We start from the raw sequence: 13,917 nt of genomic DNA, 5'->3' as shown, positions 1-13,917 counted from the left end.
ACCATTGCTCAAGTTTTTTGTTTGAGACTATTATATTGACGCACATTACATCTCTGATGTATAGCCCTGTATAAACAGTGGGGAGAACAAGTATTTGATACACTGCTGATTTTGCAGGTTTTCCTACTTACAAAGCATGTAGACGTCTGTAATTTTGATCATAGGTACACTTCAACTGTGAGAGACGGAATCTAAAACCAAAATCCGTAAAATCACATTGTATGAATTTTAAATCATTTGCATTTTATTGCATTACATAAGTGTTTGATCACCTACCAACCAGTAAGTCTTCCGGCTCTCACAGACCTGTTAGTTTTTCTTAAAGAAGCCCTCCTGTTCTCCACTCATTACCTGTATTAACTGCACCTGCTTGAACTCGTTACCTGTAGAAAAGAAACCTGTCCACACACTCAATCAAACAGACTCCAACCTCTCCATAATGGCCAAGACCAGAGAGCTGTGTAAGGACATAAGGGATAAAATTGTAGACCTGCACAAGGCTGGGATGGGCTACAGGACAATAGGCAAGCAGCTTGGTGAGAAGGCAACAACTGTTGGCGCAATTATTAGAAAATGGAAGAAGCTCAAGATGATGGTCAATCTCCCTCAGACTGGGGCTCCATGCAAGATCTCACCTCGTGGGGCATCAATGATCATGAGGAAGGTGAGGGATCAGCCCAGAACTACACGGCAGGACCTGGTCAATGACCTGAAGAGAGCTGGGACCACAGTCTCAAAGAAAACCATTAGTAACACACTACGCCGTCCCCCTGCCCAAGCCAGCACATGTCCAGGCCTGTCTGCAGTTTGCCATTGACCATCTGGATGATCCAGAGGAGGAATGGGAGAAGGTCATGTGGTCTGATGAGACATAAATATAACTTTTTGGTCTAAAATCCACTCGCCGTGTTTGGAGGAAGAAGAAGGATGAGTACAACCCCAAGAACACCATCCCAACCGTGAAGCATGGAGGTGGAAACATCATTCTTTGGGGATGCTTTTCTGCAAAGGGGACAGGACAACTGCACTGTATTTATGGGAGGATGGATGGGGCCATGTATCGCGAGATCTTGGCCAACAACCTCCTTCCCTCAGTAAGAGCATTGAAGATGGGTCGTGGATGGGTCATCCCTAGAGCCCAGTCTCCATCCAGTCCACACCGGACGTCTTTTCCAATTCAAAACACCCTCTACGTGGGTCCAAGGCACTGCAAGCACCATAACGTTATTTCTTGGTTCCTAACATTCTTTTCAAGAGAGAAATAAGTACTAAATATTGTAGGGATGTATTGCCTATCTAACTCTAAATTTCATTTAATGCCCAGGGACCACAGACAGTCCAACCGTGGCAACTGTATATTGGTGGGGCTGTTTAATATATGACTGCTCTTATGTTGTGAAACAGATAGTCGTGGTGCTGTACTACAAAGATCCTCAGTTGAAGTCCTATGCCCAGTGTATTACAATCTAAAAGTCCTACATTATCAGGTCTATGACTACAATGATCGGTACAGTATATAACACCATTGTTCCCCATGCAACAAATGATTCAAAGCAAATGTGATTGAAAACAAGACAAAGAAATACATTAGTAATACATCAAGTAATATTACAAAAAGTACATCCCATGTGAGTGCTTACTTGTCGATACATTGACAAACACTACTTTTGAAAGTACAGTATGGTTGCATCTCCATACAAATGGTCCTCTATAACAGGCAACACATTGTCATTCTGTTCAGTGTTTACTGTGTGTTGTAATAGTGCAACGAGTCATTACAGAAGAGATTACAGAACGTATCCATCAAAATGCATTCATTAGCACATTGGAAACTGAGGCTGCACCAAGGGGCCACATCGGTCATAATCAGGACACAAGCCTTGTCAGGTTATCGTAAACTGGGTGTTTGTATGAGTCAACTCAAAAACAGAATCACTGAGTGTTCTTGATTAATACCAGGATATTGTGTGACTATAAACACTGTCATTGACTTCATACCGGATCTATTTATTCTGATTTCTATGCTAACAGTTGTTCCCAACACAAGTCCACCAGTACCCCAAACAGCACACTTTGTAGCCCTGGACAAACATACCCCAATTTAAGTCAATGAGGGCCTGATGACTCGTAATCAGTTGTGTTTGTCCAGGGCTACAACAAAGCTCGGCTACTTCGTGTACTGACTCTTGGAACCACTGCTCTATAATGCTGCCATTAAACTTGATTTGTTTAATAATGGAATTCACTAAACACCACTGACCGCACAGCTAGTCATACTTCATTAACAAAGTACTCGCTTTGGTCTCAATCTTGGCACGGAATGACTAGAAATCGGAAATCAACACTAGTCCCTGCGGCCGTCCTGCCTCCCGACAGAGGAGTATACCGCCCCGGCCAGCAGCGACGCTCCTGTAAACCCGCATAGAGCAGTCATCAACTTCCACATATTGGCCGTACCCTCATGTCTCTCTATAAAGCCCCTGTAGTTGGTGGGGACCAGAATGTAGAGGCGGCCATCTTGTGGTGCCTGGAGCCTCATGGTGGTCCCTGTCCCTCCCTCCAGAACCACCTCCCCAAACCCAGTCATAGTGGTCCCCACGCGGAGCAGCTCCTCGGTCTCCTGCTGCGCCACAGGTCGCTCGCCACTGAGGCCCTCCAACACCACATTCACCAGGCCCTCCTGGGCATGTCTGACTCGATGATGAACCCTCTCCAAGAAGCAGCCAGAAGCTTCCAGAGGGGAGTGGACTTTGACAGTTATGTCCGTGACGTAGGCGCCTGGTTCAACCAGGCTGAAGGGGACAGCGTTGTTGGTCTCCTTTCTGTTGCGTGTCCTGGGGTTCCTGAGAAGGGAGTGGAATTGCAATTGAAGGTATTGAATTGTTGCAGCTCTAACTGTAGTAAATCCAGCTATCTGTCTCCCCTGTTTGTCAAAGTAATACTGTAGCTCATAGTTTCTTCAATTCCAGTCTTGGTGGTCCAAAATGTCTCAGTTTTATGTTTTTATCTGGTAGGTTACTGTGCTCACACTGACATGCAGGTATATGTTGAGAAATTTGTATCATAGTTAATGTTTACAATAATGTATTGGCTGAAACGGTCTCCATGTACAAACCATGTTCTTGTAATGCTGTTCCACATTTTCCAGTGTTCCTCTACCACTATCCTCTGTATAACCCCAAAGCATCTTGGGATAAACTGGCTGGCAAGTGGCTCACCATCAGCCTGGACCAAACCTGAAACAAAATGTTTTTACTTTCATAATGTTTAGAATAAACTTAAACCATGTTTTAGCACATTTATTAAGTGTGGTTACTCTTTTCACCTTCTATAGCTACATACTGCAGTCTTCGGTGGGGAGATGCCTTTAGTATTTTTACCAAGTGTCGATCAGGCCTGAATTTTGGGATTTCCTAAAAAGAATTTGAAAGCGATAATTAACAGTTTTGGTTTTCATGAGAGACAAAGACAATTGACTTTAAATGACAGATCTCCATGTGTGTTAATGTGTTACCTTCAGCTGTATAACCTCTTGTTTCTTCTCTTTGTATAAGTGATAGAACAGGCCAGAGAAAGCAAAGCTGGAGCCCACACCAATCAGAACCAATGGGTTGAAGATGGGAAGGTCACTCATTCTGTTTGTAACAATAACATTAAGATTGAAGTCAGATATCATGCGATGAAGCCTTACTGGTGGAGAGTTATGGGTCAGTGCACGTACAATGTACATGTTTGTGGTGAAGTGGTTGAATGGGGAAAGGTTCATCTCAGAACCCAGAAACCTCAAGTAACTTTGTTAATGAGGATGTTGGAAAAGGTATGGCCTTGGGGAGCCACAGCAATTAAAATGAACTAGTGGTATATAATTTGGTGAATCCATTAGCTCAATCAAACTGGTGTGGTGGCTAGTTAAATCAGAATCCTGTCCAGGAACCGAATTTGTTAGGGTGAGTTATACAATACGGGTCGGGTTAAAAATCTGCCTCTTACATCTAGTGTGTTGTTGCCCAGAAAGGACTTTAACAGAAGTTCCTGCCTGAACCAAAAATGTGAAACTGAAACATAGACGCCAAGCGAAGGCAAAGGTAGCTGTTAGCGAACTCCTTTCATTTGAAGGTAAGCTGGATGTTTCCTGCTTCAATACCTGAGCGGTAGAGTCCTCTACTGAAACAGCTCTAAATCATGTCCTCTACTGAAACAGCCGTTAACTACAATTCAGTTTGAATGAACCGTCAAAGTAGCGTACTCACCTAGCTATTCGAAAACACACAGTCAAATGTGCGAACCAATGACCTGAAACAACTCTAAATCCGAACACAAAAGTGGACAGCGTCTGCTGTAGACGCTTTGGTGAATGGGTAGACGTTTCACTTTCTTTCTTTCCGCACGTTGATGACGTTTCACTTTATAAGCCAATGTCCAGCAGGAAAATTGCGGTCATACCCGCCCACCACTAAAAGAAATCCCCCAGGTGGCAGCATAGCCATAGGTTGTGGTAAAGCGTATTTTAAGTATATGGCCGGGTTGGGGACATTTGTTCAGTGAATCAACAGCAGAAGGGCCGAAAGTCCACAAAAATATGACTGGGAGGCACTACTGCCTCGCAGGCTAAATGCATCCTTCTGAATCAAATAAAAATATCAAACATAACACTGAAGTAAATGGCTAAAACGTACAGTACATGTGAAATGTATTGTAAAGCCATTGTTAGCCAAGTTTGCATTGCTGCATATTGGCTGTCTGTTTTAGGGATATGGCTATGGTAAATTTTTCTTAAGCGTGCTTACATTTTCTCTAAGAAGATATAATGAATTCTGATAGTCTTTCTGTGTCTCTCTCTCTTTATCTATCTCTGCACTCAAGGAAGAAATATACATACAGGATGTTCCACACACATTGTTGTACAGGACACAACTTTTTCAGATGCCCTGAAGGAAGAAATTAAGGAAATACATTTTAGGTAAGGGTTAGGATTATGATTTACAGTAAAAATGTGTCTAATGTTCTCGATAGCACATTTGGAATGATTGTTCCGCCCTGTTCCTGGTTGAAATATAAGTTGAGTTAACCAGTCATACCTTTCTCCCACTACTGGAGGAAAATGTTCTCCATAACATGAATAAAAAGGCCTTTTTCTTGTTTTTCACATTTTTTATAAACAATTTGTCTCTATTTAGCATAAACCTGTGATATTGTGCTACACAACACAACCTTTTCTATCAGAAACCATATTGTACACCATTGCTCCGGGAAGTAAGGGTATTCAGGGGGTTGCCATTACTTTCTTTTCTTTTCTTCAAAGGGATTTTGAGGTTTATTAGCCAATAAACATCAACATCCCTTTATTACTGTGTTACAGTGTGTTAAATCCATCCACCTCATAGGTGTGGCATATCAAGATGTTGATTAGACAGCATGATTATTGCACAGGTGTTCAAACCTGGATTGTTCAAACCTGTTGACAGGCTGAAAGCTGTTACACCAGAATCAGAAAACTTTTTTTTACCAGATAAGTGTGCTAAGCACGTTATAAATTAATTAAGATGTCTTTTCCCCCACCTCCTTGACTCAGGGGTTAGAACCAGAAATCTTCTATTTACTGGCTCCATGCTCTTGACCACTAGACTATCCTGCTGCTCCTAATTACTCTCTTACCATAGCTGGTGGTCTTATAGACCCATAGGTGTGGTAAATGAGTCTAGGTTGTCATCAACTCATCTTTTCTAAATATTCACACAACATTCACTTAATATTCAGATTCATTGAATATTCACATTCACTTAGTCACTGCTGCCAAGTAGTTTAGTTTCTTTAGGTTTGTATTTTTTGTGTCATTAATAAAGGTAATGGATAGTGAATTAAAAAAAGAATGGAAGTTAGACTTGCACATAACTTGTTTTGTTATGTTCTTGCTTTTAAAGCAGATATGACTCAGTTTAAATAATTATTGTGTGTCCTTGAATTTTTCAGTTCTTGGTCATTGTGACGGCACCACAGAATACAACGCTTTCTGATCTTAAGTAGTACACTGAGTTCCATATTGTCCAGTAAAGGTAATGCATTGGCACAGATATAGAGTTTAGGCCTTTCTGTTCCTTTATTTCAAGTAGCCTTGAGCTCAGCTAGAGGATAGAAAAAGTCATTGCTGACTCAATGCCATAACTGAAACATTTCATCATCTGAAAACACACCGCCAGAAAACCAGCACCAAATGAAAACCTTTCGGGCAGTACATTAACAATCTGCTCAACTACAATGTAAAGTATTCATAATAAAATACATATTCCTTTAGTATACTTTGGAATGTAATTATGTTATCCTAATAAAGAAGTCCTTAGATGATGTGTAGTCACACAATAAGACCTTTAAGATGCATACGAATATTGCCTGGAACTTCTTTCTGTGCATTTAAAAAGAAAAATGTTGTATTTCTAGAAATAGAAAGCTGTAAATATCTTCACTGAAAGCTAACCAACTGATTTAATCATGATAAAATATGGTTGCTCTAATGTAATTCAACATTTATTCACAAGTTATATCCTTTCGATTTAAATGTCCTCAAGACAAGGAGAGAGAACTTTCCCTGCTGTATTTCAGATGGGATGTAAAGTTGTCTGGATCTCTCTGAGGTCAGTCGATATCCCATGTCTCATCTCATGAATAGGGATCTTCACCGTGGTGGGTTGGCTAACTCATGGCCACTTAGTCATCCTCAGCTCTCAGTAGGCTTATTCATCTACTCTCCCCATTTTTACCTTCATCCCAGGTTGTTGCTGTAGCTTTATGTTCCCAATTAACTTTAATTATTATTATTTATTTTTTAAATGTCAGTGTCTCCCCATTACTTCCAACAGACCAAGCCGGAGCACAAATCCACACCAAAAGTAGGTTAATCTTCACCTTAGGGTATGAGATGTATCTGTGTAACACCGTGTGTTGGACAAACCAGAACATTAAGCCATTACATTCTGTTATCTTTACAGAAAACCAAACTATTTGTCATTTTATTATATTATCATCACCTCGCCCTCATTTGACCATGACATCTTACCCTATGGCTATGACTACAGGAACTTGCCAGAGTTTGTTTTGACAGTTCCAATTTTAAATGCGTTATTATGTAGAAGGGAACAGCGCCTCTTGTTGACATTATAAAGACATGATACAGTGCGCAATAGTATCCTTTGTTTATTTGAGCTATTATACTATTTTTCTAGCACTATACTGTATCATTTGTATATTTTGACTAGACATATATTTAAATATGTATTACTCTAATTAACAGGATTTGATGAGGTTTTATTACTGCTGTCTAGTTCACCTTCATTTTTATTTGAAACTTCAACTTAAGACCGGCCAAGTCACTTCCAGGCAAACACTGTAATACCACTAGGGCGTGGCAAAATAGACAACATCATGTCAATAAAACTGTTTGTAAACAGTTAGTAGCCTGGTTACTTACAGTGGATTTCAAAAGTCAACACACCCTTATTGAAAACACAACTTGTGTTCATGTAAATGCTGAAATTCAGACCCATTCCCATTCAATAACATTGTGTAATCAACCCTTTTTCAGATAATTTCTCTGAAAATAATAATGGCAAAACATTTAAGGCCTTTGGAGCCTATGTGCGTACCCCCTTTATAATATGGCTTTAACTGTGTCCAGCAAAGAAAAAGTAATAAAGTAGCATGTAGAATTGGGTGAACTTTCCCATCAAGTCAAACCCCTGTTAATTCCTCAAACTGCATCATCATAAAACATTACATTAAAAGGCCTGCATTTCTCCTGTCTGTATAGCCTTGTCCACTCCCACATATTGGTCCTTTGACGTCACATAATGCATCAGTTAGGGATTTGTCTATGTACGACAGTGCAGCTAACAGGATATTGTCAAAGGCCTGTTGGCACCACACCATACCACTAACTCAACCAATCAGTAGCCGCCGCTATCAGGTGTCTAGCAGGTTGTTTGGGGGTGGGGCGTTCACTGCTCTGACACTTTCAGTTGGCTAGAATTAGATGTCACTCATTTTCTCTTTCAAACCAATGATTTCTTTGCAAGTTGGGACTTTTTCAAATGGATGGAGGTTCCAGATAATTTCACTGTTCTCCTTTAAGGGCCTCACTGTTTTCTTAGTCGGGCCTGGTTTTCTCAAACCCTTGTCAACACTCTCTAGAAGTGGCATGCTCTAATCTCATACTCCTAGATCCAGTCCAACAATAGAAAATGGTGAAGGAACGGCATTCCTCTACACAATGTTTGGGACGATCAACAATTTTATGTGAAAAACCCAGTCAAGATACAGTACCGTGTGAGCTAAATATATTTTACTAAAATATACATTCATGTTCTTTTGTGGAGGAAGGCCACATTCCAAATGGCACCCTATTCCCTTTACAGTGCATTGAGGTACACTTCAGACCCATCGGACATAACCACAGACCCATTCTGAAGCCTCTTGTGGAGTGGCGAGTACAGGACAACACTGTGAGTAGAACCAAGTGGATTGGGATGCTGCCTTTCAGTCACCCAACTCTGCTGTGATGTCATTTTCTGCTGTGGTTTGACCAGACTCTACAGGAGATTCACACACACACACATGTGCACACACACACGTGCACGCACACACACACACACGCACACACACACCGTATCTAGAGTAGACACATTAGTACACACTTTTTGAAGAAAGATTTCCACAATGCCCAACGTTAACTGAAATGTATGGAACTTCGAGTCATGATGTATGGATATGATAGAAAACAGACTGTCATATCTGCTAAATTATTACAGGTACATTATTCTTGTTACCCCAGGTAATTCGGTTAGGGCACTCTACTTGGGTGAAGTAGAATTGATGGCTTACTACCACTGGATCAAACATTTGGTCATTGGTTTGTCATTGGTTGGTCATTGGTTTGTCATTGGTTTGTCATTGGTTGGTTATTGGTTGGTCATTGGTGTGTCATTGGTTTGTCATTGGTTGGTCATTGGTTTGTCATTGGTTGGTCATTGGTTGGTCATTGGTTTGTCAGTGACTTCCTTAGGTAAGAGATGATAAGAGGAGATGGTTCATGTGGCTTTGCTAACAGCTTTATGATCATAGGCTTTTCCAATTCTCAGAGAGGGAAAGAGTGAGGGAGAGGCACACACACGCACGCACGCATGCACATGCACACACACACAGATAAAGATGGATATGGAGAAGTACATTAATCATTCCCAGAATCTACACTCAGTTTCACAATGATTAAAAGTTTCAGTGTTGATTCCAGGCTTGGCTTGTTCATTCAATAACAGGTTAAGTGTACTGTGGCCTAATGTAGAAAGTACACAAAAAGAGTAGGAAATTATGTGGACTACAATAGGTTTTCAGGCACAGATTGGTGCGCCACCTTCTTAAAACAAGAGGAACTTACATCATTAATCTATTCATTTTGTCAAACATTTTCTTGGTAGGAAATGTTTGGACTGAAGAAAGCAGATGTTTCTAACAGGATGAACAACATTTTTTCATTGCTTCAGTTTTTACTAGAACATAACTTAAACTGAACCAAAATGCAGAATTACACAATATTTACAAAACTCTTGATTATTTTACAATAAACAAAATCAAACTCTTCTGTGTATGGTGGTTGTAGGAATGTTCAAAACATTCTATTAAATCAGTCGTCCCAACTGGCAAACAAAGAACACACACTAACTTTAAAATAATGACATGAAAATAACTTACATAATATAATGTAAACATTCAAATCCAGTCAAAACCTGAGAACTGTAAATAACCACAATAAAATATAACATGATAAGACAGTACTGTACAATAGCTTGAACAACTCCATAACATGGCAGTGTGTATGTACACTGGAATATAACAAGATAAACCACACTCCCACTGAAAGGTCACAGAAACACAGTTTAGGAAAGTCTGCACAGATAAAATAAGATCTTGTAACTTGTAAACTCAGAGAGGGCAGCTTTGACCATTTCAGATCTCCATCACTGCCGCTGATATGCTAACTGATTCTCTAACTTATTCATCTAGCAGAGTGAACATTGAAACACACATCATTTAAGAACTGCAGTTTATTTTATAATTTTTAGGGGGATTTACGAGAAATACTAAACAACTGAGTGAGTTAATGCACAACAAACTATGCATTCAGAGTCTGAATTAAAAACATCTGTGCTTCAATGTCACTCATCAATTCAGAGGAAAATAAGCTTTTGGTCTTGAATGCTATCCAGCTACTGTATATTTAAACACACAATTTATTTTCCCACACTAAACTGTATTCATCAGTGGCTAAACATCTAGTGGAAAATGAATAGATAGGTACGTTTAACTCTAAATGTTGATTAACAAGAATTTTGTGGACAGCCAATCTGGTGGTGGTTTTAGCAGTTTAAGATTGGTACCCAGATTCCAGTGTACAGACCTAAAGGTTTTACATAGCACTGTGAAACTGTGCTTTCAAAACTAACTCTGTAGTCTCTACACTTACGATTGAACTATTTTTTCAAAGCATAAGCATCCATCACTAAGCTATGGATGGATTTTTTTTAATATTACATTTAAAGTAAAAATCCTTTGTGCGTAGACATCCTAATTTCTTTTTGCTATGACATTTGGTCTGCAAAGTAAAAACGTTATGAAATACATGCAAATTGGTTTTACTAAGTATATTAAACAAAACTTTTTCCAATTTTGAAATGGTGTGGGCCCAAAAAAATACTATGTTGTACATGTAGGCTTGTAATGGTCATTCATACTATCCAGGGAAGCTACTAAAACCACACAGGTTGTAAATTACATTGTTCATGCTTTAATGAAAAACTGCACTTCATTTCCTTGTTTATAGACCTACCAAGGCATTTGATAAAGCCGATAATTTCACTAACCAAGCTGATCCTATGTTTGGGAAATGACGCTTGCTTTGTGATTTTAGAACTCAGTCAAAGGAAGATCTAAGGCTCTTCCAACAGAGTGGGATATGAAGTTCTTTGTTGGAAGTTCATAATGGAACAGCAGAAAATTAATTGCCCTGGCAACTATTAGAATACGGAACATAGCATAAATATACACAGCTGCTTCCACACATAAACCATTTGAAGTTGTATTCCACTGTCCGTTGTCGTGCTGCAGGACACATCGCTGTATTTTGTATGATCAGATGGGATGCTTCCTTCTGCAGCAAAATTCTCTTTTGTTTATTCATAAAACACTTCATTACAAAGTGCCAGTATATCTGACTCCAGCTATCAAGAATAAAACAGCACAAGATACATTAATATTTACGCTGCACAGAAGTGGAATAGGTGGCAAAATCATATTAGGCCTGAATGAATGCAGTCTTTGAGTCTTGTTGGAAGCTGTGCATGCGGTGTCTCTAGTACACACATACTGATAAGCATGTGTTCGAGTCCGGCTTACTGCTGTTTCAGAACACACACACACACACACACACATCTCTCTCCCACTTGTTAGCTATTCTATTTCCAGTTGTGAGTTCTTTTTCTCTCACACTGCCTGTCATCTAATCATCTGGAGTAAACCTAACTACTAAACCTGTTCAATAGCTGTTTGCAATTACCCAACTCCTCTGGCGTGGAAAGCTTTCAACAGCCCCTTTTGAATGTTCATTTGTTTTGATGTCAAACGTGTGACAAAGGGATTTGCTAGAGCATATGGTACAGATTTACACAGTGAAGAAATGAATTTCCTCTAAAATGACAAAATCATCCCTTTGCTCCGTAAAAAAAATGTGCACATTTTTGATCTCATGGATTGCCAGGTGAGGTTTTAGTTACTATGCTGATATACAAAAATATCCACCCACTGCCTATGAAACCAACTGGACAATCTCAAGAGTGTATGAGTGTCCCTGATCACTGCTGCCGTTGTGCATGGCTAATGAGTCTCCGTTTGGCCGCCTGAGCACAGCTTCAGAACAGCCCTCTGCGTTGCCCTCTGACACCCAGCCTGCCTCAGATTGCAGAGAAGTGTTCCTGGCTGTCTGACGCTCGGTGTGTGCTAGGGCTGTGCTTGGCCAGCATGGAGATCTGGGTACTGTAGTTGTTGCCGTTGCTCGCCAGAGACTGGGGGTGCTGGTACTTCGTGTCTCCCTTACCCAGAAACCTTTGCATGTGCCACCGCCCCCACTTTCGCTTCACCTCTCCCTGGACCTGGAGGAGATAGGGGAAAAAGATAAGAGAAACACACACTTAAATAAGATGTGAGAGAGGACACAGACGGAAGGTAAGATAAGATCAGGACACAAAAATAGACAATCGCACAATATGTGAAGGAAATTCTCAGTAAACGGTACTAGGTTATTCAGAGATTCAATAGAAATGAAGCCAGTCATTGTCAATGCATCTGAATAACAGTTTTGTGCCCACGGAGTGTCTGCTCTTACCTCTCCATTTAGAAAACAATAGAGGACTGCAACCCCAAAGCCCTGAGAGAGAGAGAGAGATGGATGATACATATAGATGATTAGCATTCTGAATCGTGTCGTGTTGCCCCAGAGAATTTGAGCCAACGCAGATGTAGGAGCCCCATGGATCCTAGGAATCATGATCAGCACAAGGTTCCTTCATCATCTCTGGGCAATTCTCTGCTGAAGAGACATAAGAGCTTTTTCCCAGAGGAAAATATGACTTTTAAAAGTATAAATGATGACTGCTATCATAATAACCAGATCATTGCTCTCATAAATGACCCGGGTATTTATATTAGGTCAGGTCCTGTCAGGATGACTTGTGGGAGAGCTCCCTGGGGGTTGGAGACTGAGTGTTTACATACTTTAGCTTGGGTTTCTATGTATATTAAGTGGGAACAAAGTTCCTATGTATTTCATAAATCTGTATTACTTGGTTAATAATGTAATTTTATGCCAAATATTCTTGAATTTCCCAGAGACTGTTACATTCACAGCTTATTTCTGTAATATTCTTCACCCCGTTCTCTATACCTCAAATGGCCCATTTGGCTCAACCTCAACTCATTAGACAGCATGTAAATCACTGGAGGGTCAGATGAGAATGGGGAAGATGGATACTCCCAAAGGTCACTATTACGTACTCTAAGACGTTACACTATTCCGGACACTCGGAGAATGCAGAGAATGCAGATAGAAAAGATTCTTTATACAGTGTTCTGAAACGAGAACATACCAGACAGCCTGTGACTAGTGTCATCCAGTTCTATTCCACAGAGACTATAGAATGTATTTCATGTTGGTGGGTGTAATGCACTTCTGATCATTAAAAAGAATGAAACAAACAGCATGTTGGTCATATCGCATGGTCTTTATTACCTGAAAGGAGCCAAGAATCAGGTCAAAGACCATTCTGACTTGGGTGTTGACCTCCTCGGGGATAAAGGCAAAGATGATGTAGTTAATTCCAAACAGAGGTATCAACAGCAGCGTGGACTTCGTCAACCTCCTGTGGATTTGATGAACACAGAGAAGATGGGTTCATTTTGGCCAGTATATCTTTCAATAATTCTTTTTGTGAGATCATCGGATTGAAACGCTACATTGTGAGATATTCTCCAAAAAACTATTCCTAATTATAAGTACTGTGGACCTGAATAGAGAACGTTTAATGCTTCTAATATCTACCAAAAATCAGGACAAATGTAAAGCTAACCATCTTCTGTAGGTGAAGGGTATTTCATAGCAATATCTCAGAGCTGGATGTCTTTGCTGGATGTCTTTGCTGAAGAACAACATCACAATGATGGGGTCAAATGATACACAACGTGATATCAGCATATCCCAGTAAATTCAAATTGTCCCACGATGCAGTTGAATAACAGACAGCTGAATAACAGACAGTTGAATAACAGACAGCTGAATAACAGACAGCTGAATAACAGACAGTTGAATAACAGTCAGCTGAA

General features: G+C 40.2%; 2 protein-coding genes across 3 annotated transcripts in view; both read right to left on the bottom strand.

Annotated features, from left to right (window-relative positions):
* Positions 1–1,560: 1,560 nt before the first annotated feature.
* On the bottom strand, positions 1,561–4,363 carry LOC105023044 (mitochondrial ubiquitin ligase activator of nfkb 1-A). The gene is made up of 5 exons (XM_010891926.4): positions 4,251–4,363; positions 3,515–3,635; positions 3,326–3,413; positions 3,116–3,236; positions 1,561–2,843 (listed from the first exon to the last, which is right to left on the bottom strand). Exons 2-5 carry the CDS (start codon positions 3,632–3,634, stop codon positions 2,345–2,347), a joined length of 828 nt encoding a protein of 275 aa, XP_010890228.1. The 5' UTR covers position 3,635; positions 4,251–4,363; the 3' UTR covers positions 1,561–2,344.
* A 4,611-nt stretch (positions 4,364–8,974) lies between these two features.
* The window catches only part of vipr1a (vasoactive intestinal peptide receptor 1a), a 37,732-nt gene continuing 32,789 nt past the window's right edge, over positions 8,975–13,917 (bottom strand). The window contains exons 11-14 of one of the 2 annotated variants that reach the window (XM_010891906.3): positions 13,665–13,733; positions 13,328–13,457; positions 12,425–12,466; positions 8,975–12,191 (exon numbers count right to left, since the gene is read on the bottom strand). In XM_010891906.3, coding sequence (XP_010890208.1) covers positions 11,994–12,191; positions 12,425–12,466; positions 13,328–13,457; positions 13,665–13,733 — 439 coding nt within the window. In that variant the 3' untranslated portion in view covers positions 8,975–11,993. The remainder of the gene's footprint in view (positions 12,192–12,424; positions 12,467–13,327; positions 13,458–13,664; positions 13,734–13,917) is intronic. The other variant, XM_010891915.3, reaches the window with a different exon arrangement.

The sequence above is a fragment of the Esox lucius genome, chromosome 3 (genome assembly GCF_011004845.1).
Source record: "Esox lucius isolate fEsoLuc1 chromosome 3, fEsoLuc1.pri, whole genome shotgun sequence".
Taxonomy (NCBI): domain Eukaryota; kingdom Metazoa; phylum Chordata; class Actinopteri; order Esociformes; family Esocidae; genus Esox; species Esox lucius.
Note: the sequence above shows the minus strand (reverse complement) of the source record. Positions and strands in the feature narration are given on the sequence as shown.